Source organism: Protopterus annectens, chromosome 14.part0 (assembly GCF_019279795.1).
Source record: "Protopterus annectens isolate FY-2018-M chromosome 14.part0, PAN1.0, whole genome shotgun sequence".
Lineage (NCBI taxonomy): Eukaryota > Metazoa > Chordata > Ceratodontiformes > Protopteridae > Protopterus > Protopterus annectens.
In genome coordinates, this window is record NC_056748.1 from 74,481,237 (window position 1) to 74,508,473 (window position 27,237).

General features: G+C 44.2%; 1 protein-coding gene across 1 annotated transcript in view; it reads left to right on the top strand.

Annotated features, from left to right (window-relative positions):
• The window catches only part of SGPL1 (sphingosine-1-phosphate lyase 1), a 1,851,476-nt gene that overhangs the window by 1,090,915 nt on the left and 733,324 nt on the right, over positions 1–27,237 (top strand). The window contains exon 6 of the mRNA XM_044055782.1: positions 621–749. Within this exon, the coding sequence (XP_043911717.1) occupies positions 621–749 (129 nt within the window). The remainder of the gene's footprint in view (positions 1–620; positions 750–27,237) is intronic.

Genomic DNA, 27,237 nt, shown 5'->3' on the forward strand with positions numbered 1-27,237 from the left:
CACAGAAGAACTGCCTGGGTTGTAGAACTGTAAATAAATGTACATTAAGTGAACCTTTTGAAGCTGCAGAAGGTATAGTAGATGCTGGTCAATGCAGATGTAGTCTTAATTTTTAACAATGTCATCTCAGATTGATAGGTGTAATAGTACAGGAAAAGAAAACACTTCTTACTACATTGCAGAATATTTCCCGGCAAAAATTATAGGTGGTAAAGTGAGGTAGGTTGAGTTCGAAGGTATGTATTTTCCAAGAGGTTGGCCAGTGTAAGTACAAGAAGAAGAAGAAAAAGAAGAAGCTACAGGACAGCTCTGAAAGACAGGCTGCAGACCTGTGGATTTGGAAGTATTCTGTCTGAAGAAGTGCTTCTCATAAAAGACAGTGTGGTACTGCTTTCAGAAGTTGATTGTTAATCCTGTAAATAAAGTATCTGAATGAACCGATATAAACTGTGTGAGGAGGAGAAGTACCTTCAGGGTTATTTTCTTTTCCTGACCAGTGTTGCTGACCTATCTTTAATGCTGGGATTCTTTCAAAGCTATTCCCATGTTAATTCAGAATAAAATGCAAGAAAACAGAGTAAATTTTACTTGTATTCATCTCGTCCTTCCTTGTATTTCAGGTTTATGGAGACTTTGCCTGGAGCAACCCTTTGCACTCTGATATTTTTCCTGGTGTTCGAAAAATGGAAGCTGAAATTGTACGGATGACTTGTACCCTCTTTCATGGGGGACCAAATTCCTGTGGAACAGTAAGTTTGATATCCTAGGATTTAAAATAAAAAACACTAGCAAAGGTGATTGCAGTTTGTTTTGACAGATGAAAATTGTGTACATGCACATAGGTTTACACAGAGATGTATACAGACATAAGCATGCAAACACACACACACACACATACACACAGTCTTGTCCATGCACATGCATTACTTTAAGTAAATTTCAGTGTTTTAGATTTGAATACAGCTTCACTGTTGAGCATTAACTTCAGCCCAGCAAGATAACACAGAATGAGACACAAAGTGTTTGATGATAGATAGGCAGTATCTTTAGCAGCTGTGAGTTTTTCATGTACCTGAAGACTTCAGTCGCAGTTAATTTTTTTATATGATTTTTGCTCCATGCTTCAAATCTGCTTTCAGTCAGACTTTACACTGCCTCCAGTGGGCATCATCCAAACAGTCATGAGGGTGCTTTGTATTTTTGATGACATCCTGGCAGTGAGAAAATTTTCATTTTTATGACCTAACCCTTCCCCTGGTGGTGACTTGAGCACGTGTCACAACTATGGCTGTTTAAAACCCCCTATCTTTTTGCATGCATTCTGACCACATGTACTTATAAAAATATACCATTACTGGCTTGGGCAGCCAAGCCCATACCCCCCCCCCATCAACCCCCTGCTTTTACAGTGAGTCTGTGCTCTCTGAGACCCTGTTGTTTGAACAGTGGTGCGAGCTGGGGGAGAACACTATCCTTCCTGGATGGGCTTACTGATCTGTTAGATGTCCAAGTTAATAGTCAAACTCAGGTTACCTGGGCTGTAATCACGACTTTAGCCTTGTATGCCACAAGCCTAGAGTGCTGTCACAGTGGCAGCATACCATCATATCGCAGCGCTTAACTACTCTTTGACATTTTAGTCATATGGAAATTATTTTTTAGTGCGAGTTTGCTGATTTAGCATTTGATACTTTGTGTTGGCTTTCTCTTTCATTCAGATGCTACACTGGAAAGGCAGGTACAATGAATGTTTTGCCTGTCTAGAATGTATTTATGACAGCATAGTTGTTTAACTGTTTTGAGTGGTTGACATGCTAAGCTGTTCATGCTCTTTTTTGGGAGTCTTTTCATTCATATAATTTCTGGGGTAGAGAAGAATTGTTTTACAGGGCCTTTCTCTCTATTCAGCATTTTAGATATTAAGCATGTTATTGTTTTACATAAACTTCACTTTTTGACCTATCCAGATGTTCATCGTGTTTCACTGTTGCAGTCATGACTGTAGGGTTCTCCCCTGCCGGCAGGCAGTCCTCGGTCGACCAGAATCCCAAAGTCTGGGTCCGGCGTCGGCTGTTCAACCATGCTCCCTGATGTCAAAGCGCCAGGAGTACAAAGCTGACAGCCGACACCATGTTCTCCAGACTTTCTTGCCGTGCGGTGATAGCAGTTCGCAAGTGCCTGTCAGCTGACTCCTGACTATCTTTTCTGAACAAACTTCAGTCCGGAGACTTTCTTCTCCTACTCAAAGCTAAGTACCCTGTTGGGGAAACTTTTTTCTTGCTCCAGTCCGATGTCAGAAAAAGTTAATAATTGTATTTCATGTGGGAAGCAAATACCTCATAAGGATTTTCATTCTTACTGTATTCCTTGCTTAGGCCCTGACCACGACGTAGCTAGTTGTCGGTTTTGTGCTAGATTCAATCAACGTACAATTAAACGAAGGTACGATTTTGCATTTCATTACTTCGGTAGGCGTTTTAATTACAAAATGTCATCTGATACGGTTCTGGTTACCGGAGTTCACAAATGACGCAAGGACGAAGACAGGCCTCCGAGGTCCAAATCTGACGATATCGCACAAGCAGAGCCAGCGTCAGGTTCGGCCATCGTCAGTGAGGTGCTTTTGCAGCCCCTGTCATCGGCCATTTCGGAACCGATGGCCAAAACGGACTCCCACGAGGAGCCAACTAGGCCTTTGAATATTTCTATTGCAGGACCTTCGGACAATGCTCCTTCGGATGGGTCCGAAGCCGCTGTGCAGGTACCGGCTTCCGAAGGGGTTTTCAGGCCTACTCAGCTTCTAATAAAGGCAAAGCCAAAGACAAAGGCAAAGACTCCTTCCAAATCAAAGACTGCAACACAGGCCTCTTCTGATCCGGCTCCCAAGTCACAGAAACAGTTACTTAAGATGGCGGAGAATTTACTTACTATGATTAGGGGTTCACATCCCCCTCCAGATAAAAGGCCAAGGCAGGAAGTTTATTATGACTCCTCTGATCAGGCTTCTGATGTTCTTCATTCCACATTGCTGCAGTCCTAACCATTGGGTAGTCCGCTGTCCAGTCGGCCCGAATACCAAAGTATATGGCTGACGTCGGTCAAGGCGCATTAGACTGATGTCAGGACGTCAGGGTACTAATGCGCATGACCGACGTCATATCCTCAGTCTTTTTTGCCGCATGGTCCGATGCAGAAGCAGTTTTGCGAGTGCAGGTTGGCGTTCTGAAATTTTCCGAAGTCGGAGTTTTAGACCGAATCAAAGTTGGCTAAGTACCCCGTTGGGGAACATTTTGGTTTTTTCTTGCCTCAGTATTTAACCGGATGTCAGAAAAAGTGAATAACTGTATTTCTTGTGGGAAACAGATACCTCATAGGGATTACCATACTTTGTGTATACCTTGTTTAGGGCCTGAGCACGACGTTGTTGGATGCCGCTCTTGTGCTAGATTTAACAAACGCACTATTAAGAGAAGGTTAGACTGTGCCAGGTTAGTGTTTGGGAAGCGTTGTAATTATAAAATGCCGCCGGATGCTCCGACGCCCGCTTCGTCCAAAAAGCGCAAGGACAAAGCAGCAAAGCCTAGGGTTGAAGAACCGGCAGTCCCGGACGTCGGTTCTTTAGAAGGCTCAGTGGAGCCAGAAGTTTTGCCAGGAGTTTCTGTGGAGTCTCAGGCAGAGACTTTACTGTTACAGGATGTGCCCTCTCAGGAGGTAGGCCAGGCTGAGGGGGCTTCTCAGGTAACTGTTCTGCCCTCTCTTCCTAAGGTAGTTAGAGCCTCTCCTTCTGTTTCCAAGACTTCTTTGAGAGGTAGGCCAAGTTTAGCTTCAGTGGGGGCTTCTCCTAGCATTTCAGGTTCTGTACCTAAGAAACATATGCTTAAAATGGCAGAGGATTTGATTACTATGATTAGAGGTTCTATGCCCCCTCCTGATAAGAGGCCTAGGGTGGAGCCTGAGTTTGAGAGTTTTGAACAGTGTTCAGAGGCTTCTGAGTCTTCGGCTGAAGACTTGCAGGAGTATCCTCATTATTCTGATTCTGATGTGGATGATTCCACTCCTTCAGCTTCTCCTCCTGAGGATTTTTCATTTTCAGAGACTCTGCATTCCATGAGGGAGCATTTTAAATGGGAAGGCCAAGATTTCTCGGATTCCAGGAAGAGGCTTAGGGAATTCTTGTTTTACCCCAGCATAGGCCCTTAGCTATACCTCCTGTGTTGAATGTGGTGGAAGATGTTTTGCAGAGGCTTCCCTGAACCCTGATTCTTTGCCTCCTGCCCCTGTTAAACCTGATAGGTACTATAGGGTGCCTGAAGCTCATAAGTATCTTGTTAAGAGTCCTAGGGCAGACCCAGAAATTGTTTCACAGGGGCCTAAGGGTGTTAACGCCTCGGTTGTTAGAAATCCTGTTCCCTCTGATAAAGAGGCAAGGGCTTTGGATAGATGGGGAAAGAAAGTGTATACTTCTTCCACTTTAGCCATGAGGGCGTTGAATTGTCAGTTTCACATGCTAAAATATCAAAATTATCTCCTTTCACAATTGAAATCTAAGGTGGATGCTCTGGCGGAAGGTATTGAATGTAAAGAGTTGCTGGATTTAGTTCATGTGTCTGAACAAGTGGGTAAGCATTCTTTGCAGTGTGGTTTTGATGCTGTGCAGGCCTCCTCGAGGGTGGCTGCCACTGGTTCTGTTCTTCGCAGGCACGCTTGGTTGAGGGATCAGAATTTAGCTGAGCATGTTAAGACAAGGATTTTGGATGCTCCTTTACAGTCTGATGTTTTGTTTGGTTCGCCTGTGGAAGCAGTTTTAAAGAAAATGGAGGACAAGGCTAAATCTATGCATACTGTTAAAGATTTTTTGCAGGTGCAGCCTCCAAAGTTTAGCAGAAATTGGCCTACTAAGGGATGGACATATCCTGCTTATGATTCCCAGTCTAGGGGTAGGTCTAGACGTGGTAGGGGCAGAGCTCAAGGTTCTTTTAGGCCTAGAACAGGGAGTTCACCTGCTCAGACTTCTGGTGAGGGCAGGGGTCAGTCCTTTCGTAAACAGACCCAATGACCTGCCTTTTCAGCTGCCAGTACATTCTCGTCTGGCAGCTCCTTTGGGAGGAAGACTGTCTCTTTTCAAAGAAAATTGGGATTTAATTACTCAAGACAGATGGGTTTTGGATATCATTCACCACGGTTACAGGTTTTATTTCCATACCTTGCCCCTTTCAAAGGCATGCCAGACGTTCCTCCTCCACAAAGGAAAGAGGCTCACAAGCAAATTTCTCTGTTACTCCAAATAGGGGCCATTCAGCCAGTCCCTGTACCAGAAAGGGGCCTAGGATTTTATTCTCGCCTGTTCCTAGTACCAAAGAAGGGGAACACGTGGAGACAAATTTTGGATTTATCTATCCTCAACACTTATCTGGACATTCCCAAGTTCAAAATGTTGACGTTACAACAGCTTTTACCTCTGCTGGGCAAAGATCACTGGATGGTAACTTTAGATCTCAAGGAAGCTTACCTTCATGTGCCTATAAGACTAAGTTGCAGAAAGTATCTGCGTTTCGAGCTGGAAATTCTCATTATCAGTTCTCTGCATTGCCCTTTGGCTTATCTACTGCCCAGAGTATTCACAAAGGTTCTGGCTCCAGTGATAGCTTACTTCAGGCTAAAAGGAATTCAAATCTATCCTTATTTGGACGACTGCCTGATTCTGGCTCAAGAAAAGGAAGACCTTCTACAGCATTTGGAATATGTCATAGCAGTGCTAAGATGCCTAGGGTATTCTGTGAACGAAATAAAGTCCAGTCTAGTACCCTCTCAAGACATGTGCTTTCTGGGTGTGAGACTGAATACAGCAGCCCAGATGGCCTTTTAACCCCGGACAAACAAAAGAATCTTTCCAGTTACTTCCAACAACTATCTCTTCAGTCCGGGCTGACTGCAAGGACAGTCCTTCAAGCCTTAGGGTTCATGGCATCTTGTATTCTGGTGCTTCCCAATGCCAAACTGCATATGAGGAAGCTACAATGGTATCTCAAAATGTATGGACACAGCACTGCCAGGATTTGGACACTGTCATTCAAATAATACCTTGCATTCAAAAGAATTTTTGTGGTGGGCTCAGGAATGTCACCTAAACAAGGGACTCTCTGTGACCCGGCCAGAGGCGAGTCAGATTTTAACGACAGATGCCTCGGACATTGCTTGGGAGCTCATCTAAATGGAAAGTGGATACAAGACAAGTGGCCTGCCAGACTTCAGCATCTACATATCAACATGAAGGAGATGTTAGCAGTCCAGTTTGCATTAATGGCTTTCAAGGAGTTACTTCTTCCAGGGCAGGTGTTGATTCTAACAGACAACACAACTGTCATGTGGTACATCAACAAACAAGGGGGAACACATTCTTATCCTCTATGCAGGCAAGCAATGATTTTATGGGAAACTGCGCTCAGCTTGCAACTAACTCTTCAGGCAAGGTTTCTGCCGGGAGCACAGAACTCCTTAGCAGATGTGTTAAGCAGACAAATCATGGATCCCCACGAGTGGAAACTGGATCTTCATGTATTTCAGAAATTGACAGTGTCATGGGGAACTCCAGACATAGATCTGTTCGCTTCTCCACTAAACCACCAGCTGCCAAAGTTTTGCACAAAGGGGTTTCATCACACAGCTTGGAAAGTGGATGCTCTTTCTTTCAGTTGGGAAAATCTTCATGTGTATGCCTTTCCACCTCTGCCTCTTCTTCCAAAGGTGCTCCTAAAGGTCAGACAAGACAAGCCAAGGATGATTTTAATAGCTCCAGATTGGCCTCGCAACACTGGTACCCACTACTAAGGAGTCTGGTAAGGAAGCCTCCATGGCCTTTGCCTTTGATTCCACATCTGTTATCCCAGAAGGACGGTCGCCTGCTCAATGTCAAGCTTCACTCTCTTCATCTAACAGCCTGGCATATTCTGTTCTGAAACACAGCAGGTCTCAACTTCCTCAACAAGTTTTAAATGTGATTATGGAAGCCAGAAGACCTAGTACAAGGAAAGTGTACACAGAGAAATGGAAGAGATTTTTACTTTGGAGTGCAGCAAAGAATTTGGAGATTTCTGAGCCTAATTTGAGTGTGGCTCTTCAATATCTTACTGAGTTATTGGACAAAGGTTTGTCCTTCTCTTCCATTAAGATTCATGCTGCAGCAATTTCAGCTCACTATGATTGTGACCCACCATTGTTTTCGCATCCTTTGTTCAAGCAGTTTCTTAGAGGGGCAAAGAATATAAGACCCCCACGTAGAGCTCCTACTCCTGCTTGGGATCTCAATTTTGTGTTGGAAAAACTTACTCTACAACCTTTTGAGCCTGCGGCTACTGCTGAATTGAAATACTTGTCATGGAAGACTGCTTTTTTGTTGGCTATTACTTCTGCAAGAAGGGTTTCTGAGTTGCAGGCCCTTATGGCAGTAGAGCCTTTTTTGATTTTCCATAAGGATAGGGTATCATTACGTACTAATCCTTCCTTTATGCCTAAGGTGGTTTCTAGTGTGGCTTTAAACCAAACTATTCATTTGCCTACTTTCTATGCAGATCCCCAAAATAAGGGGAAAAGATTTTGCACACTTTAGATGTACATAGGCAGTTGCGTTATTATTTAAGCAGGACTAAGGATTTCAGGCAGTCTCAGCAGTTGTTTATTTCTTTTGCTTTGAGTTCTCAGGGCAAGCCTGTGTCTAAGCAAACTATTTCTAAGTGGATTGGGTTTTGCATTTCATTTTGTTATTCCCATCATGGCAAGGAGATTCCAGCTGGGATTAGGCCTCATTCCACTAGGGCTACTGCCACTTCAACAGCATTTCTAAGGGGGGTGGCAACTAAGGATATTTTGGAGGCAGCTACTTGGAGTTCAGTGCATACTTTCTCTAAGCATTACCATCTTCCTCTCTACTCTAAATCTAGGGCTGGTTTTGCCACAGCTATTTTGCAAGGCATGTTGACAGCCCCTGCTTCCTTCTGATTTGCCAGCCTCCCTTAACTCTGCTTTGGGATTCTACCCAATGGTTAGGACTGCAGCAATGTGGAATGAAGAACATAGTACAGTTTTGTACCTACCATAAATGTAGATGTTCGAGGATCCACATTGCTGCAGTCCAATTTACCCTCCCTCCTTCCCCTCTGTGTTTAGGGGTGGTGGTGTGGGTTAGGATATACTCTTGTACATTTGTATATATTGTATATATGTTTGGTGCAGGGTTTTTTTTGGTTTTTTGGTTTGGGCCTTGTTTTTTTAGGGTCTTCTGACATCTGGGGCAAGAAAAGACTGAGGATATGACGTCGGTCATGCGCATTAGTACCCTGACGTCCTGACATCAGTCTAATGCGCCTTGACCGACGTCAGCCATATACTTTGGTATTCGGGCCGACTGGACAGCGGACTACCCAATGGTTAGGACTGCAGCAATGTGGATCCTCGAACATCTACATTTATGGTAGGTACAAAACTGTACTTTTCTTCAGTTTCTTCTTCTGACCAGGAATATTCTTTCCCTCCTTATGAGGATTCTGATGCTGAGGAATCCATTCCTTCAGCTTCTCCCCCTGAGGATTTCTCTTTTGGGGAAACTTTGCATGAAATGAGGGAACATTTCCACTGGGAAGGACAGGAGTATTCGGAGTCTAAGAAAAGACTAAGGGATTTTCTTCTTCTTCCCCAACATAGACCCCTGGCTATTCCTCCTATTTTGGATATTGTGGATGATGCTTTTTCGGAGGCTAACTTAACCCCTGACTCTTTTCCTCCTGCTCCTGTTAAGCCTGACAGATATTACAGGGTTTCTGATTCCCACCAGTTTTTATACAAGAACCCTACTGCTGACCCTGAAACCATTTCTCAGGGTCCTAAGGGAGTTAAGGCCGCTTCTGCTAAAAACCCTATTGCCACTGAGAAGAATTCTAGATCTTTAGAAAGATGGGGCAAAAAAGTGTACACTTCTGCTACTTTATCTATTAAGGCTTTAAACTGTCAGTTTCATATGCTGAAATATCAGCAATTTCTCCTGTCTGTTCTAAAACAGAAGCTAACTTCCATTTCCGCCTGTGCAGATGATAAGGAATTACATGACTTAATGCATGCCACTGAGCAAGTTGGGAAGCATGGTTTACACTGTGGATTTGATGCCTTGGAGGCTTCTTGTAGGGCTGCTGCCTCTGGCACAGTAATTAGAAGGCATGCATGGTTAAAGGAACAAAATTTGCCAGAACAAGTAAAAGCTAAATTATTGGATGCTCCTGTTCAGCATAATGTTTTGTCTGGATCTAAAGCTGAAGAGGTGATTAAAAAGATGGAGGACAAGGCGAAATCCATGCAAACAGTTAAAGATTTCTTACAAGTACAGCCACCCAGATTTAGCAGGAATTGGCCTGCAAAAAATTGGTCCTTTCCCAATTCAGACAGGCCTCAGAGGGGTAGATACAGACGCTCCCGAGGAAGGCCTCAAACACAAACCTCTTATAGACCAAGACAGTGGACTGCTTCCACCCCTAGGGGAGGAGAGGACAGGTCGCAAACTCATAGGAAACAGACTCAATGACTCCCTCTGTTGGGCTGCAGGAACTTTTTGCCTGGAAGCCCCTCTCGGAGGAAAACTTTCTCTTTTTCACCTAAATTGGACTCTTATAACCCAAGACAAGTGGGTTCTGGATGTGGTTTCAAGAGGTTACAAATTCCATTTTCATACCCTACCAAGGCCAAGCGGATGGCCAGATCTTCCATAACATCAATGGACAGAGGCCTTAAACCATGTGGAAGCTCTTTTGGCTATGAAAGCCATAGAACTTGTTCCACTTTCAGAGATAGGACAAGGTTTTTACTCAAGGCTCTTTCTAGTCCCCAGGAAGCAAAATTCATGGAGACCCATTCTGGATCTGTCAGTCTTGAACACCTTTCTAGAGATTCCGAAATTCAAGATGCTTACTCTACAGCAGCTACTTCCAGTGCTGTCCAAAAATGCATGGATGGTAACTTTGGATTTAAAGGAGGCATATTTACACATTCCCATCAGGCAGGAACGCAGAAAATACCTCAGGTTCAAGGCCAGATCGAGGCACTTTCAATTCTCTGCGCTGCCCTTTGGAATGTCTACTGCGCCCAGGGTCTTCACCAAATGCCTGGCTCCAGTAGTAGCTTACTGCAGACTCAAGGGAATTCAAATTTACCCTTATCTGGACGACTGTCTTATTCAGGCAGATAGCAAGGAGGTCTTACTCCAGCGTCTACAGTTTGTTCAGGATCTTCTCAAGTTCCTGGGATTCACTGTAAACATAAAAAAGTCAAATTTGACACCCTCACAACAGATAATTTTTCTGGGCGCTTCTTTAAACACAGCAACCCAGATGGCATTTCTGACATACGAAAAACAGTTTCAGCTGGCTTCAACTTTCAAAACCTTGGCAACTTTAACTCGGCTATCTGCAAGGAGATTCCTGCAGGCTTTGGGTTACATGGCCTCCTGCATCCTTCTCATACCATATGCAAGACTACACATGAGGAAAATACAGTGGTACCTAAAAAGTGTATGGTCTCAACATTGCCACAGTTTAGACATACTGATCTCCGTCCTGCCTTGTCTTCTAAAGGAATTCCTTTGGTGGTCCAAGGCATGTACTCTAAACAAAGGAAAACCCTTCTGTCTGCCTCCTGCCACTCAGATACTAACCACGGACGCCTCGGATTATGCATAGGGAGCCCATTTTCATGGCAACTGTCTGCAGGTCCTTTGGACAAAAGATCAGAAGCACCTGCATATCAATTTAAAGGAAATGTTAGCCGTTCAGAAAACTCTAATGGCCTTCAGGAATCTTCTACAACCAGGACAACTACTGATACGGACAGACAACACCACAGTTATGTGGTACATAAACAAGCAAGGGGGATCTCATTCCTACCCCCTTTGCAGACTAGCCATGGATCTATGGAACACAGCTCTAGCTTGCAATCTGGACCATCAAGCTCAGTTTCTACCAGGGAAGCAAAACTTCCTGGCAGACAGTCTGAGCAGAAACCTTTCGGATCCACACGAGTGGATGCTGGACACCGAAATATTCAGGATGATAACAGCAGTCTGGGGATGTCCTCACATAGACCTCTTTGCATCCCAGCTCAGTCATCAACTACAGAATTTTTGCACCAGGACTTTCCACGAACAAGCTTGGAAAGTGGATGCACTATCATTCAGTTAGAGAAACCTCTCGGGATATGCCTTTCCGCATCTTCCTCTTCTTCCACGGGTATTAGTAAAGATCAAACAGGACAAGCCCAAGATGATAATCTTGCTGGCCCCAAATTGGCCTCGACAGTTTTGGTACCCTACTCTGAAAAACCTATGTCTGGAGCCCCCTTGCGTTTTACCACAGACTCCGAACCTTCTGTCCCAACATCAGGGTCAGGTTCTACACTCCCATGTCAGAACTCTCAGCCTGGCGGCCTGGTTAATCCAGGGTCTTTGATTCATTCTCTCTTACCCAAGCAGGTTATGGATGTCATTTTAGAAGCCAGACGTCCTAGCACTAGAAAATCTTATGCAAGAAAATGGAAAAGATTTTGTTCCTGGATGCAGGCTCCTGGATGCAGGCTCAGGATTCTGATCCTCTTCTTCCTAACATTCCTTTGATTTTACTTTACCTGACAGATCTCTTACATAAGGGTCTCTCTTTCTCTTCCATTAAGATACATGCCTCTGCTATTTCCGCTCATTATAATACAGACCCTCCAATCTTTTCCCACCAGCTCATGAGACAGTTTCCCAGAGGAGCTAAGAACTTAAGACCTCCTAGATCTCCTCCCATTCCTGCTTGGGATCTCAACTATGTTTTGGAAAAGCTCACCTTACCTCCTTTTGAGCCTGCTGCCTCTTCTGACATCAAGTTTTTATCTTGGAAAACAGCCATCCTGTTAGCTCTGACCTCTGCCAGGAGAGTTTCAGAGTTGCAACCTCTTATGGCTGTGGAACCTTATATTATTTTTCATCAAGACAGGGTGTCTTTGAGGACTAATCCTACATTCATGCCTAAGGTGGTTTCCAAAGTGGCTTTAAATCAAACTATCCACTTGCCAACTTTTTTCCCCACTCCTCAAAATAAAGGGGAAAGGATCTTATATTCCTTGGATGTACACAGACAAGTATGTTTTTACTTGGACAGAGCCAAGGACATAAATCAGAGCAATTGTTTGTTTCTTATGCTTCAAGTTCCCAAGGTAAAGCCATTTCAAAACAGACCATTTCTAAATGGATTGCTCATGGAATCAGCTTTTGTTATTCACACCATGGAAAGCAAATCCCAGGGAGTATACGGACTCATTCCACCAGAGCTGCTGCCACTTCAGCTGCCTTCCTCAGGGGAGTTCCTACCAAAGACATTTTGGAAGCTGCAACTTGCGAGTTCAGTGCATACTTTTTCAAAGCACTACAATCTACCTCTCTACTCTAAGTCTAGGGCAGGCTTTGCTTCTGCAGTCTTGCAGGGCCTTTTAGCCGCCCCTTCTACTTTATGACCACCTCCCTTTCATTTTGCTTTGGGATTCTACCCTACAGTCATGACTGCAACAGTGAAACACGATGAACATAGTACAGTTGTGTACACTTACCATAAATGTAGATGTTCGAGTGTCTTCACTGTTGCAGTCTGTTCCTCCCTCCTGTCCCTCTTATTTTTACTTTTGTGTGGTTCTTTTTTCACCATTCTTCTGAGGTGTATTTGCAAAGGATATGGGACCTTACTCATTTTGGGACTCCTGACATCTGGGGCAAGAAAAACTGGAGAACATGGCGTCGGCTGTCAGCTTTGTACTCCTGGCGCTCTGACGTCAGGGAGCATGGTTGAACAGCCGACGCCGGACCCAGACTTTGGGATTCTGGCCGACCGAGGACTGCCTGCCGGCAGGGGAGAACCCTACAGTCATGACTTCAACAGTGAAGACACTCGAACGTCTACATTTATGGTAAGTGTACACAACTGTACTTTCCTTGGTTTAGAGTGATAAAGCCCTGATTATGACCAGAGGGACGCTAAGTTTAGCTAGTGATTTGTGCTTTTGGAACTCATTGGGTGGTGGAAGAAGAATAATGAGGCATCAGCCTGCCCACTTCTTCCATGGGGGAGAGGTAGAGGTGTGGAGAGGAAATGGCTGGTTTGAGAGGTAGTGTATAATATGCTGAGTCAAAGAAAGCCATTGCTGCAGTAGGTGGGTGGGCAAAGAGGGATGCATCACCTTTTAAGTGGGGGTGCTGACATCGCAGATGCATTGCGTACCCACCTTTTGACTTTAACCTTGAATGCCAGTGGGAAGTAGCGCTTAAAAAAAACCTGCAACCCACAGTATAATGCCTTCTTACCTGGTCCGCTACTGCTATTGGAGCATGATGGCTCAAATCCCTTAGAACCTGCACAAGGGGGGAATTGGCCATCCTCATGTGTATGGGCTCTCCCAGATGGGTGATCCTTCTGGCTTGGGTTGCACAGGAGGGCCACTATGGTTCAGGATACCAAGAGGATGCAACAGCATGAGAGCTGGAAGTTGAGGAGCCAATGTCAGAGGCAGCAGGGAGCAATAAAAAAAAAAACCTCTTTATGACCCCAGCATTTGATAGTCTTCATTAGTCAAGTTATTTTACAGGTTTGTAGTTTGTGTTAAGCTTACAACCTACTTGCCTTTAAGAAGCTTCAGTGCCGTAATCCCATGTTAATATTTTTTTACTTCCTGTACGTATATGCACTTTTAAATAAATATATGTATATATGCGTGTGTCTCTGTGTGTGTGTGTGTGTGTGTGTGTGTGTGTATATATATATGTATGGGTCTACTTCTTTTGACCTAACACCCATTTGCCCGAGACCAAATGACTGAAATTTCATTTGCCCGACAAGTATTATTAGCAAGAAAATGGAATATGCCCCCTTCCCCACTGTAGTGCGACCCTGGAGTTAGAATATATAGTTAGGGGGGGTGTGGGGGGGAACGGCCCCCACTTACTTTTCTTTTACTAAGCAATATTACATCAAAAGTTAACAATATCATATGAAATGAAGTGGGGGGCTTCACCCCCCACACCTTCCATTGTGGGGGGCTGTGCCCCCCACACCCCCCTAACTATATATTCTAACTCCAGGGTCACACTACAGTGGAGAAGGGGGCATATTCCATTTTCTTGCTAATAATACTTGTCGGGCAAATGAAGTGTCGGGCAAATGAAATTACAGTCAAATGGGGTCAGGAAAATGAGTGTCGGGCAAATGAAAGTTAGGTCAAAAGTAGTAGACCCATATATATATATATATATATATATATATATATATATATATATATATATATATATAATATATTGTGTGTGTGTGTGTCTGTCTGTGTATAATAAGATGTGGTTTTGTTCATATTTCATGAATCTCAGTAACACAACAGAATATCAAAGTAAAATTGACCAAATGCTGCAAGTGTTGGAAAAACTGTTGGTGGGAATACGGTAACAGTGTGTTAAATGCTTTGTTGCCTTCACTTACCATGTTAAGTTTTAGTACGGTGTGTGATTTGTTCAAGATTGGTAAACAGTGGGGTATAAGAATTTATCTTATCCTTTCCTCACTGTTGTATGATCTCCTGATTGGTACATCTAGTGTTACGAGGTTGCAGTTATTTTTATGTATTTATTTATTTTTTGTGTATTCAGTGGATATATATCGAAGCTGCGGTGGTGCAGCGGTTAGCGTTGTCGCCTCACAGCAAGAGGTTCTCTTGTTCGATTCTCGGCTGGAGCACCTTCTGTGTGGAGTCTGCATGTTCTCCCCACGGTTGAGTGACGTTAAAGACATGCAGGTAGATGCGAGCATGAATTGCCTTCGTTGAAGGTTGGGTGTCGGGCTGGCAACTCGGTACCGTAAAAATCCACTGCCAGTCATGAACAGACCGGAGTTCCGCTGTGGTGACCCCTAACCGGGAAAAGCTGAAAGTTTTTATATATATATATATATATATACACACACACACACACACACACACACGTATATATAAATGATGACATCCTACTTTGCATGTGCTCAGCAAAAATCTTGGTGCATGCAAAACAAAATAATAAAAATAAATATGTAAGCGCTTTCACAATATATCTTACTGCTTCCTCAGACGTTCAACTTCAACAATACACCATGCATTTAAATTGCAGCCTCCATTTCATTCTAATGGTCATTAATTGAACATTAATTAAACGCTAACCAGACATCTGCCCTTTGCTAAACAGTGAACTAAAACCAACATACTAAAATATTTATTGCATGTTAAAATATTAAAGCCTACATATACCATAATATGTCTATTATACATAAATAATCAGGTTAGATCCTACTACCTTCTTGATTTCTTAATCTGCTGTTAAAACAGGCCAAAACTTCCTATAAATATCTAGCACTGGTCTAACATTGCTAGCATAAAGTACTGGCATTCTAACTACACTTTTGTTTCTATCCCTTGTATTTGTTTTTTTCCACGTGTATATTCTCTGAGAAACAGGGTCTTGCTTCTGTCTCTCTGAGTGCTAGATATTTATAAGATGTTTTGGCCAGTTTTAACAGCAGATCAAGAAATTAAGAAGGTAGTAGGATCTAACCAGAAATTTATTTTTACGAACATGAGAAATATAAAGAGACTGCTATGCTACCCAAGAGATGTAATTCCACATAGGAATGGAGGGATCCAAAGAACCACTATGCCCTGCCATAGATGCAATTATTGTAAATTTATTGATACTACAGGGAAGTTTGAGCATCCAGATTCCCCCCCAAAATTTATTTTTTAGAATTGAGGGCACATGTGCGACAGAGCATGTGGTTTACTTGGCACACTGCCAGGTATGCAAAGCATTCTGTATAGGAAAACGGGCAGGAAACTTAAGCATAGAATAAGAGAAGATTTGTGTGCTATTAATAACCAAATGACAACGAGTGCTTTTGCCAAACATGTAATGAACAATGGAGAAGCACAGTTTTAAGTTCATGATTGTAGATAAAATCAAGGTGGATGAAATGAGAATTTAAATATTAAATGTGCCCTTAAATGGCAAAAATGACATACTACTTTCTATGAGAATATTTGTTTCTTATTTGCAGTGGTGATGGACAGGTTGACAGACGAGATCAGACAGGAGTCCCCTTGGGCTGTGATGTTCGCAGATGACATTGTGATCTGTAGTGAGAGTAGGGAACAGGTGGAGGAGACCCTGGAGAGATGGAGATCTGATCTAGAGAGAAGAGAAATGAAAGTCAGCAGGACTAAGACAGAATATATGTGTGTGAATGAGAGGGAGGATAAGAGGAATGGTGAGGATGCAAGGAGTAGAGGTGGTGAAGCTGATTGAGTTTAAATACTTGGGATCAATAGTTCAGAGTAATGGTGAGTGTGGAAGAGAGGTGAAGAAGAGAGTACAGGCAGGATGGAATGGGTGGAGAAGTGTGTCAGGAGTGATTTGTGACAGACGAGTACCAGTAAGAGTGAAAGGGAAGGTCTACAAGAGGATAGTGAGACCAGCTATGTTATATGGGTTGGCGACAGTAGCATTGACAAAAAGGCAGGAGTTAGAGCTGGATGTGGCTTTAAAGATGTTAAGATTTGCACTGGGTGTGACGAGGGTGAACAGGATTAGGAATAAGTATATTAGAGGATCAGCCCAGGTTGGAAGGTTTGGAGACAAAGCCGGAGAGGCAAGATTACGTTGGTTTGGACATGTGCTGAGAAGGGATGGTGAGTATATTGGGAAAAAGATGCTAAGGATGAAGCTACCAGTTAACAGGAAAAGAGAAAGGCCTAAGATAAGGTTTGTGGATGTGGTGTGAGAGGACATGCAGGTGGTTTGTGTGACGGAGCAAGATGCAGAGGACAGGAAGAAATGGAAACAGATGATCCACTGTGGCGACCCTTAACGGGAACAGCCGAAAGAAGATTATGATGACTATTTATTACATCATTTACTCCTTTTACTTTTATGTGATTTTTTTATCTAGATTTTCCATTGGTTGTTCTCATGTTACTTGACCACTTAGAGATTGGTTGGAGGGTAATTTTTTTTGTTTTATTACACAGAATGCAATATATATTTACTGATTGTTTTACATTAATTTATTTTCTGATGAAGTTCTAGATATCGAAAAAAAAGAATGAAAACGCTAACTACTGGTTTGGTCTGCCTTATGTCTTTGTGTGGTTATGAAGTTTTTTGTTTATATATGTCAAAAAAAATATATATATATATATCGGGGAAACCCTTCATAACTTAAGGGAGCATTTCCAATGGGAAAGTGAAGACTACCCTCAATCTAAAGAGAGACTCAGGGAATTCTTCCACAGCACAGACCCTTGGCCATCCACCCAGTCCTGGATTTGGTGGAGGACGTTTTCCTGAAATCCAGTTTAACTCCTGACACCCTCCCTCATGCACCCAGAAAACCAGACAGGTATTACAGAGTCCGTGACTCACACAAATTTCTTTTTAAAAATCCTACTGCTGATCCTGAGGTAATTTCTCAAGGGCCTAAAGGAAGTAAAGCAACCTCTGCTAAGAATCCCACCCCCTCAGACAGGGTAAAAAAAGTGTACACCTCAGCTACTCTTGCTATCAGAGCACTCAGTTCTCAGTTCCACATGCTAAAATTTCAGCAACATACCCTGGAACTCCTAAAACAAAAATGTCTTCCTTTCCTGCTTGTGCAGAATATAAAGAGTTACAAGAGTTAATGCATTCTGCAAGTTAAGTAACTAAACGCACCTTGCAGTGTGGTTTTGACGCCCTAGAAGCTTCTTGCAGGGCAGTAGTCATTGGATCTGTCCTTAGAAGGCTTGCATGGCTTAAGGAGCAGCCCTTAGCAGACCATTTTAAATCTGAATTGTTGGATGCCCCCTTGCACAAAGACAACTTATTTGGCATTAAGGCAGAAGAGGTTTTAAAAAAGATGGAAGAAAAAGCAAAGTCTATGCAGACAGTTAAGGATTTCTTACAGGTCCAGCCACCCAGGTTTAGCAGGCATTGTCCCACCAAGCACTGGTCCCATCCTGCTCCTACCAGGCCAGCTCAGCCCAGACTTCGTGGAACCAGACCCCCCAGACAGCAGCCACAGGGAATGCAGAGATCTAAGCAGTGGACTACCTCCACTTCAAAACCAGGGAGTTCTAAGCCACCCCCTTATGGTAAGAACTCGCAATGACTCTCCTCCCCCACCACCTCCCTCTGCCCACCTTCACTTACCCCTAGGAGGAAAACTCTCCTTTCATGCAAGCACCTGGGCTGCCATTACCAGTGACCGTTGGGTTCTCAACATAGTGTCCCAGGGATACAAATTCTCTTACCACGCCCTTCTAACTCCAAAGGTGTTCCCAGATCTGCCTCCAAACCAGTGAGCAGAGGCACAAAAGAAAGTCCTTTTCCTTCTCTCTATGAGGGCAGTAGAGCGCATTCCTGCAGAACAGAAAGGCCAAGGTTTCTACTCCAGGCTTTTTTTGGTACCCAGAAAAGAGGGCACCTGGCGCCTCATCCTCAATCTATCCATTCTAAATGCCTTCCTGGTGATCCCAAAATTCAAAATGCTCACCCTCCAGCAGTTGCTACCCATGCTCTGCAAGTATGCTTGGCTAGCCATCCTAAACCTAAACGAGGCCTACCTCCACATTCCTATCAGGGAATCATGCAGGAAATATCTCCTTTTCAGGGCAAGATCAAAGCACTTTCAGTTCTCTACACTTCCCTTTGCCGTATCTACTGCACCCGGAGTTTTCACAAAATGTCTGGCTCCAGCCATTGCCTTTTGCAGACAAAGGAATATCCAGATTTACCCATACTTAGATGACTGCTTAATTCAAGCAGACGGCCAGGAAAAAATGCTCCAGCACCTGGCCTTTGTAAAGTCCCTACTAACCTCCTTAGGGGACACAGTCAACGAAAAGAAATCCAAACAGATACCCACCCAGAAGGTTACATTCCTGGGAGCAAGCCTGGACACAGCTTCCCAGATGGCATTCCTTACACCAAAAAGCAAACTTTCCTGACAGCCTACTTCTCTCAACTAGCCACCAGACCCCAGTTATCTGCAAAGAAAATCCTGCAAGCTCTGGAGTTCATGGCATCTTGCATTCCACTCATTCCATATGCCAGACTGCATATGAGGAAACTTCAGTGGTACCTAAAAAGCCTTTGGTGTCAACACTCTCAAGACCATAGAGACTCTTATACCTATAATACCTTGCCTCAGAAAAGATTTTCTTTGGTGGGCAGCAGCATGCTCCCACAACAAGACACTACCTTTCTCACCACCCAGACCCTCACCACAGACACATCAGACTGTGCCTGGGGTGCACACTTGGACGGCAGGTGCATATAGGGCCAATGCAGTCCACAGCAAATCCATCTGCACATCAACCAAAAAGAGATGATAGCTGTCCAACACGCCGTGATAGCTTTCAAGCCCCTTCTCTCCCCAGGTGCTTTCCTGATCAAAACAGACACCACCACTGTGATGTGGTATATCAACAAGCAGGGAGGAACTCACTCCTACCTTCTATGCAGGCTGGCCATGACCCTTTGGCACATAGCCTCTGCCATGCAACTCCACCTGTTAGCACAATTCCTACCATGTTCTCTCAACTATCTGGCAGACCACTTAAGCAGAAAACGTCTGGACCCGCACGAGTGGCAACTCAACAGAAGAACCTTCACCCTAATAACTCAGTAATGGGGCACCCTGAAGGTTGACCTCTTTACTTCCCACAACAGCCATCAGCTCAGCAAGTTCTGCACCAGGGAGCATCACTGCATGGCGTGGAAAGTGGATGCCCTGTCCTTCCCTGTGTCACTCTTATCAATCTAAGCCTTTCCTCCACTATCCCTCATCCCCAGGGAACTGCTCAAAATAAGGGAGGAAAAACCAAGGGCAATTCTTAAAGCTCCAGACTGGCCTCGCCAGCACTGGTACCCCTTGCTGCGCAGCCTGTCCCCACTGCTACCATGGCATCTTCCTCAGATTCCAGACCTCCTGACACAGAGGGAAGGGGCATTCATGCATCCCCAATTGCAGACATTCAGTTTATCAGCTTGGCTTATTCCCTAACACATGCTCAATCTGCCAGCCTCAGTAAACAGATTCTAGATGTTATATGTGAGGCCAGATGCCCTAGCACTAGAAAGTCTTATGCGGGCAAATGGAAAAGGTTTTGCACCTGGATTCAAGCTGAGAGCGCCAATATGGCACAGCCCTCCCTCCCTCTTATCATGGATTACTTAGCTGACCTGCTACACACTGGCCTCTCTTTTTCCTCTATTAGAATTCATGCCTCTGCTATCTCTGCTCATTTTCCCACTGAGCAGCCCCTTTTCTCACACCCTTTGATCATACAGTTCCTAAGAGGGGCTAGCAACTTGAGGCCACCCAGAAGAGCACCAACCCCAGCTTGGGACCTTAACTTTGTGTTGGAAAAGCTCACCCTGCCTCCCTTCGAACCAGCCTCCTCTGCAGAGCTAAGATTTCTCTCCTGGAAGATAGCTTTCCTTCTTGCCATGACTCCAGCCAGAAGAGTCTCTGAGCTGCAAGCACTCATGGCTGTGGAACCCTTCATAGGCTCATAGGTAGGTACTAGGCTATTGGCCCTAGGGCCTATACAAGCCTAGCCAAAAAGGTACCCTGTCTTTCGCCACCCAAGAAAATTATTTTCCTGTGCCTCTGTCAAGCAGAACCACAGAAGTGATCCCCAGGGTGAATTTCCTATTACCCATCCAATCATCAAGATTTTTCTTGAAAAGTGCTAATGAGGAGCTCTGTTTGACATAGATAGGTAGTCTGTTCCAGAGTATGGGAAGTCTCTGGGACAGGAATCTATCCCTCCAGCATGTTCTGTTTATTGTGGTGACAAGGTTTAGATCCCTAGAGCATGTAGCTCGGAGGGATTGGTATTTCTTTAAGTGGAGCATGTCCAACAGCTCTGGGTTTGACATAGCTTTGTATGTTAGGCAGAGATTGCCACTGTGTAGGTGATATGTGACGGAGTAAAGCTGGAGTTTTTTGAGACAGTCTGCGTAAGGCATCTGTTTGATGCTGGTAATCCTCTTTGTGAGGTATTTATGCGGCCTTTCCAGTTGTTGTGGATGTCTTGTGAGGTACATACCAAAAGGGGTGTTGTACTCTATAATGGATCTAATGAGTGATGAGTAGAGGGGAACAATGACCTCTTTTTTTCTGGATGAGAAACCTTTTGTGATGAGGTGTGCATGTAGAAGGATTTCCTGACCACTGTGGCAATGTGATTATCAAAGGAGAGACTACTGCCCACCTGTGTCCCAAGGTCTCTTATCACACTTTCGGTGTTAAGTAGACTACCGCCTATGTTGGCAGTTCATGGGTACAGAGCTTTTACCAAAGGGGATGTCAATGCACTTTTTGGCATTGAGCTTGAGACCATGTCTTTGACACCAGGCATCTGTCTCAGTGAGGCCCTTTTGTAGGATGTCCACATCGTTAGGAGTTTTGATTATGGCTCCTAGTTTGCAGTCATCTGCGAATTTAGTTAGCCAAAGACATTCTGTGTTAGCCTGTACTTCAGAGAAGTAGATACCAAACAGGAGAGGACCCAGGACTGAATCCTGGGGTACTCCACTTGTCACTGGTCTGAAGTCTGATTTGGAGTCTGCTACTTTCACAATGTGGGTTCTGTCAGTAAGCCAGTTGGCAACCCATCTTGTGACATAGGGATTTATACCTAGTTTAGTGAGTTTATCTATAATTCCAGAGTGGGGGATGGTGTTGAACGCCTGGAGATCTAGATAGGCTGTGTGAACCACCTTACCCTCATCTATGGCTTTGGTGACTACTTCAAAGAAGTCTGTCAGTTTTAGGAGACATGGTCTGCCTTTTACAAACCCAAACTGTGTGGGGTCCAGAGTTTGGAGATCTCCAATGTCTTTGTTTATGAGTTCCATGATGATACGTTCCATGGCCTTGCAGACTAGGCTCGTCAGGCTAATGGGGCGGTAATTCCCGGGGTCTGTTGTGGCCCCCCACTTTGTGGAGTGGGATAACTGTCACGGTGCGCCATTCAATGTGCACAAAGCCTGAGGTGAGGCTATGATTGAACATGGTACTTAGGTGGGGTGCCAGTTCATTCTGTAGTTGATGTAGAAGGCAGCCTGGGATGTTGTCAGGTCCCATGGATGCTGTGTTCTTGGCTTTGGAGAGTGAGGTTTTTACCTGTGCAGCCGTGATTACAGGAACTTTGCATTCTTCCGGTATAAAGATGAGCCCTTTTGGGGGTGAGTGGGGGTAAAGTTAGCACTGAACCTATCTGCCAGGATGTTGGCAATATCAGTTGGTTCTGTATATCTAGTGCCATTGTGCTGCAACTCGAAGCAGATCTGAGTGTTGCCATTGAGATTCTTGACATAGCTATAGAATGCTTTGTGGTTGTCTTTAGAATCAGTGGCAATTTTGTTTTCATAACTAGCTTTGGAGGATTTTATGAGGGATCTCAGCTTCTTACTGAGGCTGACCAGGGAGTTCCTCCAATCATGGGATTTTACTCTTTTTTGCAACAGTTTCTTTCTTCTGTTGTAGAGTTTGTTTATGGCAGAAGGTCACCAGATTGGCATCCTTTTTTTGGAGGATAGCATCTTGGTTCTTTTTTGGGATAGCATGATCCATGCACTTGTGTAAGTGCTTATAAAGTGCATTTGTGTAGGATTCAGCAGTCGTACCTCTGTTGTCCATCTGCATGGGTATCGTGAAGTTTTCCACTTCTGTCTTAAGAAGCATGAAGTTGGCTTTGGAGAAATTTTTTACGGTTGTTTTCCTAATGGGGGGTGGGAGCGGGATGTGGATGTCTAGGGTGATTAGCTTGTGTTCGGATCTGACCAACGAGGAGCTGACCTCTGGTGTGGAACACCGGTCACCCATGTTGGTGATGACCAGGTCTAGGATATTGCTGCCCCTGGTGGGGGTGTGGATAAGTTGATCCAAGGCATTGGAATTGATGATTTCCAGAAAACGTTGAGCAAAAGAGTTGGTACATGAGTCATCATCTTCCATGCTGACAGGGTATCCCTCAGGACTAACCTGTCCTTCATGCCCAAGGTGATGTCCTGTGTGGCTCTCAACTAATCCATTCACTTACCCACCTTTTTTCCTAATCCCCATAACAAAGGGGAAAGGCTCCTGCATTCTCTAGATGTGCACAGACAGCTCAGATTCTGTCTAGACAGGACTAAATCCTTCAGAAAGTCTGAACAATTGCTGGTTAGCTTTGCTACTGGGGCAGAAGGCAAAGCCATCTCCAAACAAACCATTTCCAAATGTGTAGCACACTCCATCCATTTTTGCTACAAACAACATGGAAAGCCTCCCCCCAAGGGGGTCAGAACTCACTCCACTAGAGCAGCCTTCACCTCTGCAGCTTTCCTCAGAGGAGTCCCCACCCGGGACATTCTGGAGGCTGCCACCTGGGCATCTGTTCACACTTTTACCAAACATTACCACCTGCCTCTCTTCTCCAAATCCAGGGCAGGATTTGCCTCTGCAGTCTTGCAGGGCATCCTAGTCAGCCCCTTGTTTCCTTGACTGCCTCCACCCTTTTCCTCAGCTTTGGGAAACAACCCAAATATGATTGCAACAGTGAAACATGAAGAACATAGTACAGTTGTGTACACTTACCATAAATGTAAATGTTCGAGTGTATTCACTGTTGCAGGCCTAGTTTCCCTCCCTCCATCACCCTCTTTTCTCTTCTCCTTCCTTACAAGGGACTTATTGGTATTTACTTTATACTGGTGGGGTTCTTCCACCAGAACCTGCCTCCTGCTTGGGGGCTCCTGAAAGGTTAGGGCAAGAAAAACTGATGTAATGGCGTCGGGTGCTTTTCTTTATGGTTAGATCTGCGAAATTTAATAAGAAAAGCAGTTTGTGTACTTCAAATAATGCTGTTTATGATGAGGATGATTTCTGAAAGTTGTTAGTAAAATTTGTATTTTTTAATAACTTTATGATCATATTGATGTTTGTTTCAGTGTTTGTTTTTAATTAACCTGAATATTTCTGTATTATCTGCATGTGCTCTTGATTGCAGAAGTTAGTATCTTAGAACTCATTTATAGTATCCTGAGCAGGTTTTTTTATGTCATTGAGAATAGTACCTCTGTCTGTGTTCTTACGTATGTCATTTCCTATGTAATACTTTCTATTAGTAATGTCTAAGAAGAATGATTTATTTTTATTATCACGTTTGTATAGAAGTTTTAATTAATTAATTCACTCATTTGTTATAATCATCTGCATAAACCACCTCAGAGCTCTGAAGATTCAGATCCCATCTCAGCAACCAGCAGTAAGGCATGAATCATCACTCCATTCAGTCACAGGTGACACACAGACTTGTAATTGCTTTATAGTTACATTTGCCACATAGTCATACCTAGGAGCACTTTTGAATTTATCTTTTTTGCACGCCTGTAGTGTGGGCAGGGAGAACTGAAATCAACAGAGAAAAAACATGCAGAGTAGAAAGCGAAGTGGTGTGAGGGAGCAGCACTAACTTCTGCATCATTTTGTCACCCGCAGCTTTCCTCTGCAAGTCAGAAGCCTGTATGTTGTAGCTTTGGAATCAGGAATCATGTTGGGTAATTAGACTGATCTTATGGCTCTGTGCGATCACAAGTGTTTTTTTGTTTTTTTTAGCAGACTGGATTTGGAATGGTCTTGCAGGTTGTGAGTGCTTTCTGTCTGTGCAGCTGAGCTGTCTGGTTGGGTGGAATGTCAGTGAAGGTCATGCCAGGAAGAGAATTTAAATTACTAGGTTTTGCACCAGAAAGAAGATGGGTGTGAGAGCTCAGTAACTTATTCACTAAAAGATGTGTAGTTTGTTCTGAGAAGATGCAGAGCAGGGCATTATGCCAGGAGAACACCACTAAGTTAGAGGAGCCAGTATGAGCTGAAGAATGAGTACAATAGTCTGCAGCCTAAGTCCAGCAGTCTAGATAGGATTTATTAGTATTTCCTTCATGCCTTGTTTACTGATATGCAGCACTTTATTTTTCATTCAAAGGGGATCCCAGTGTCTGTCAGCCTGGGATGACATGCTTGACAAGCCACATTGCTTCGCTAGGGATGGCCTGCACCTGTCACCTCTGGGCTTTGGGATATTGGCAAAGGCTCTTGCCACCCCCATAGTGCCTTTTTTAGGCAAGGCTCAAAGGACAAAACCCACTTCCATAGATAACACTGGGAAAAAGAAACTAAGGGTAACGCTACTCAACGCCAGAAGTCTAAACCTCAAGATGCACGCACTCGAAGCTCTCTTCAGTATGGAGAATATCGACATCTGTGCAGTAACAGAAACCTGGTTCAAGGCTCCCGAGGGCATCCTAGCAATACCAGGTTATACCTCATACCACGCTTTTCGGCCCAAAAACTCGGACCGAACCATAAAAGGAGGGGGAGTATCCATATTCATCAAAGATACTCACACCTCCAGGTTAGTGGCACTGCATGAAGCAGCAGAGACCATCCATGTGCAACTAAGTGGGCAAAACTGCTTTTCAGTTTATAGCCTGCTACAGACCACCCTCACAAACTCAGGAACCTCACTCAGCCTTTCTGAAAACACTGGAGAATATGAAGGTCTCTCCAAAGACCATTATACTTGGTGATTTCAACTACCCAAACATAGACTGGGAGCATTACACAAGCCCTACGCCCTAGCCCAAAGATTCCTTGAATTTATAAACTCAGATGCTATGGAACAGCTAGTCACCACTCCCACAAGAAGGGAAAACATACTGGACCTGATCATCACCAACATGGGGACTCAGTGCTCCACACCAGAAGTATACCCCTCATTGGTAAGATCGGACCATAAATTAATCTTACTGGACATCCACATCCCGTCCCCACCCCCAGCCCAGAAAACCACAGTGAAAAATTTCTCAAAAGCTAATTTCACACTTCTCAAAACCGAGGTGACATCCTTCATAGCCCCAGGGCCAGCGGAAACTACAGCCCAATCTGCAGAAACCTTTATAAATGCATTCTATGGACACCTTCAGAAATGCATGGATCATGCAATCCCAGATATAACCAAGACCCAATCCTCCAAAGGCAGGCATCCAATCTGGTGGAACCCAGCCATAAATAAGCTTTACAACAAAAGGAGGAAGCTACTACATGATAGAGCAAAATCCCTAAAAGGGAAGGCAGCTCTGATCAGTACTAGCAAAAAACTACGGTCCCTCATAAAATCATCCAAGGCCGGCTTTGAGAGAAAAATTGCACAGGGCACCAAAGATAATCACAAGGCCTTCTTTAGTTATGTTAGAAACCTGGGCGGCAACTCCCAGATATGTTCAGAGTTAATCCAAAATGACAAAAAATACACTGATCCCACAGACATAGCCAACATCCTGGCAGACAGGTTCAGTGCAAACTTCTCCCCCTAAAGATCAAATATCTATCCCAGCAGAAAGTCGCCTCCCCGACATCTCAGATGCTCAGGTAAGGGCTGCCCTCTCCAAGGCAAAACACACAGCATCAATGGGACCAGACGGTGTCCCGGGCTGCGTCCTACATGAGCTCCAAGAAGAGCTAAAACCACATATAAAGTTACTGTTCATCCTTAGCCTTAGTACAGGATATGTATCCAAGGAATGGCGTACAGCTACAGTGGTCCCGCTCCACAAAGGCGGTGCCTCAACAGACCCTGGAAACTACTGCCCCATAAGTTTGATTAGCCTGGTCTGCAAAAGCTATGGAGCGGATCATCATGGAGCTCATAAACAAAGACATTGGGGACCTGCAGATGCCGGATCCTACCCAGTTTGGCTTTGTTAAGGGCAGATCCTGCCTCCTGAACCTGGTTGACTTCTTTGAAACAGCCACCAAGGCCATAGATGAAGGGAAGGTAGTACATACAGCCTACCTGGACCTCACAAAAGCCTTCAACACAATACCCCACTCTGGCATCATAAATAAGCTCTCCAGCTTAAACATCAACCCCTATGTTATAAGATGGGTGGCAAACTGGCTCAAGGATAGAACCCACATGGTCAGAATTGCGGGAGCCATGTCAGACTCTAAACTATTTACTAGTGGCGTCCCACAAGGCTCAGTCCTGGGACCTCTCTTGTTCGGTATATATTTCTCTGAGGTACAGGCTAACACGGGAGGACTATAGCTGACCAAGTTCGCAGTTGACTGCAAA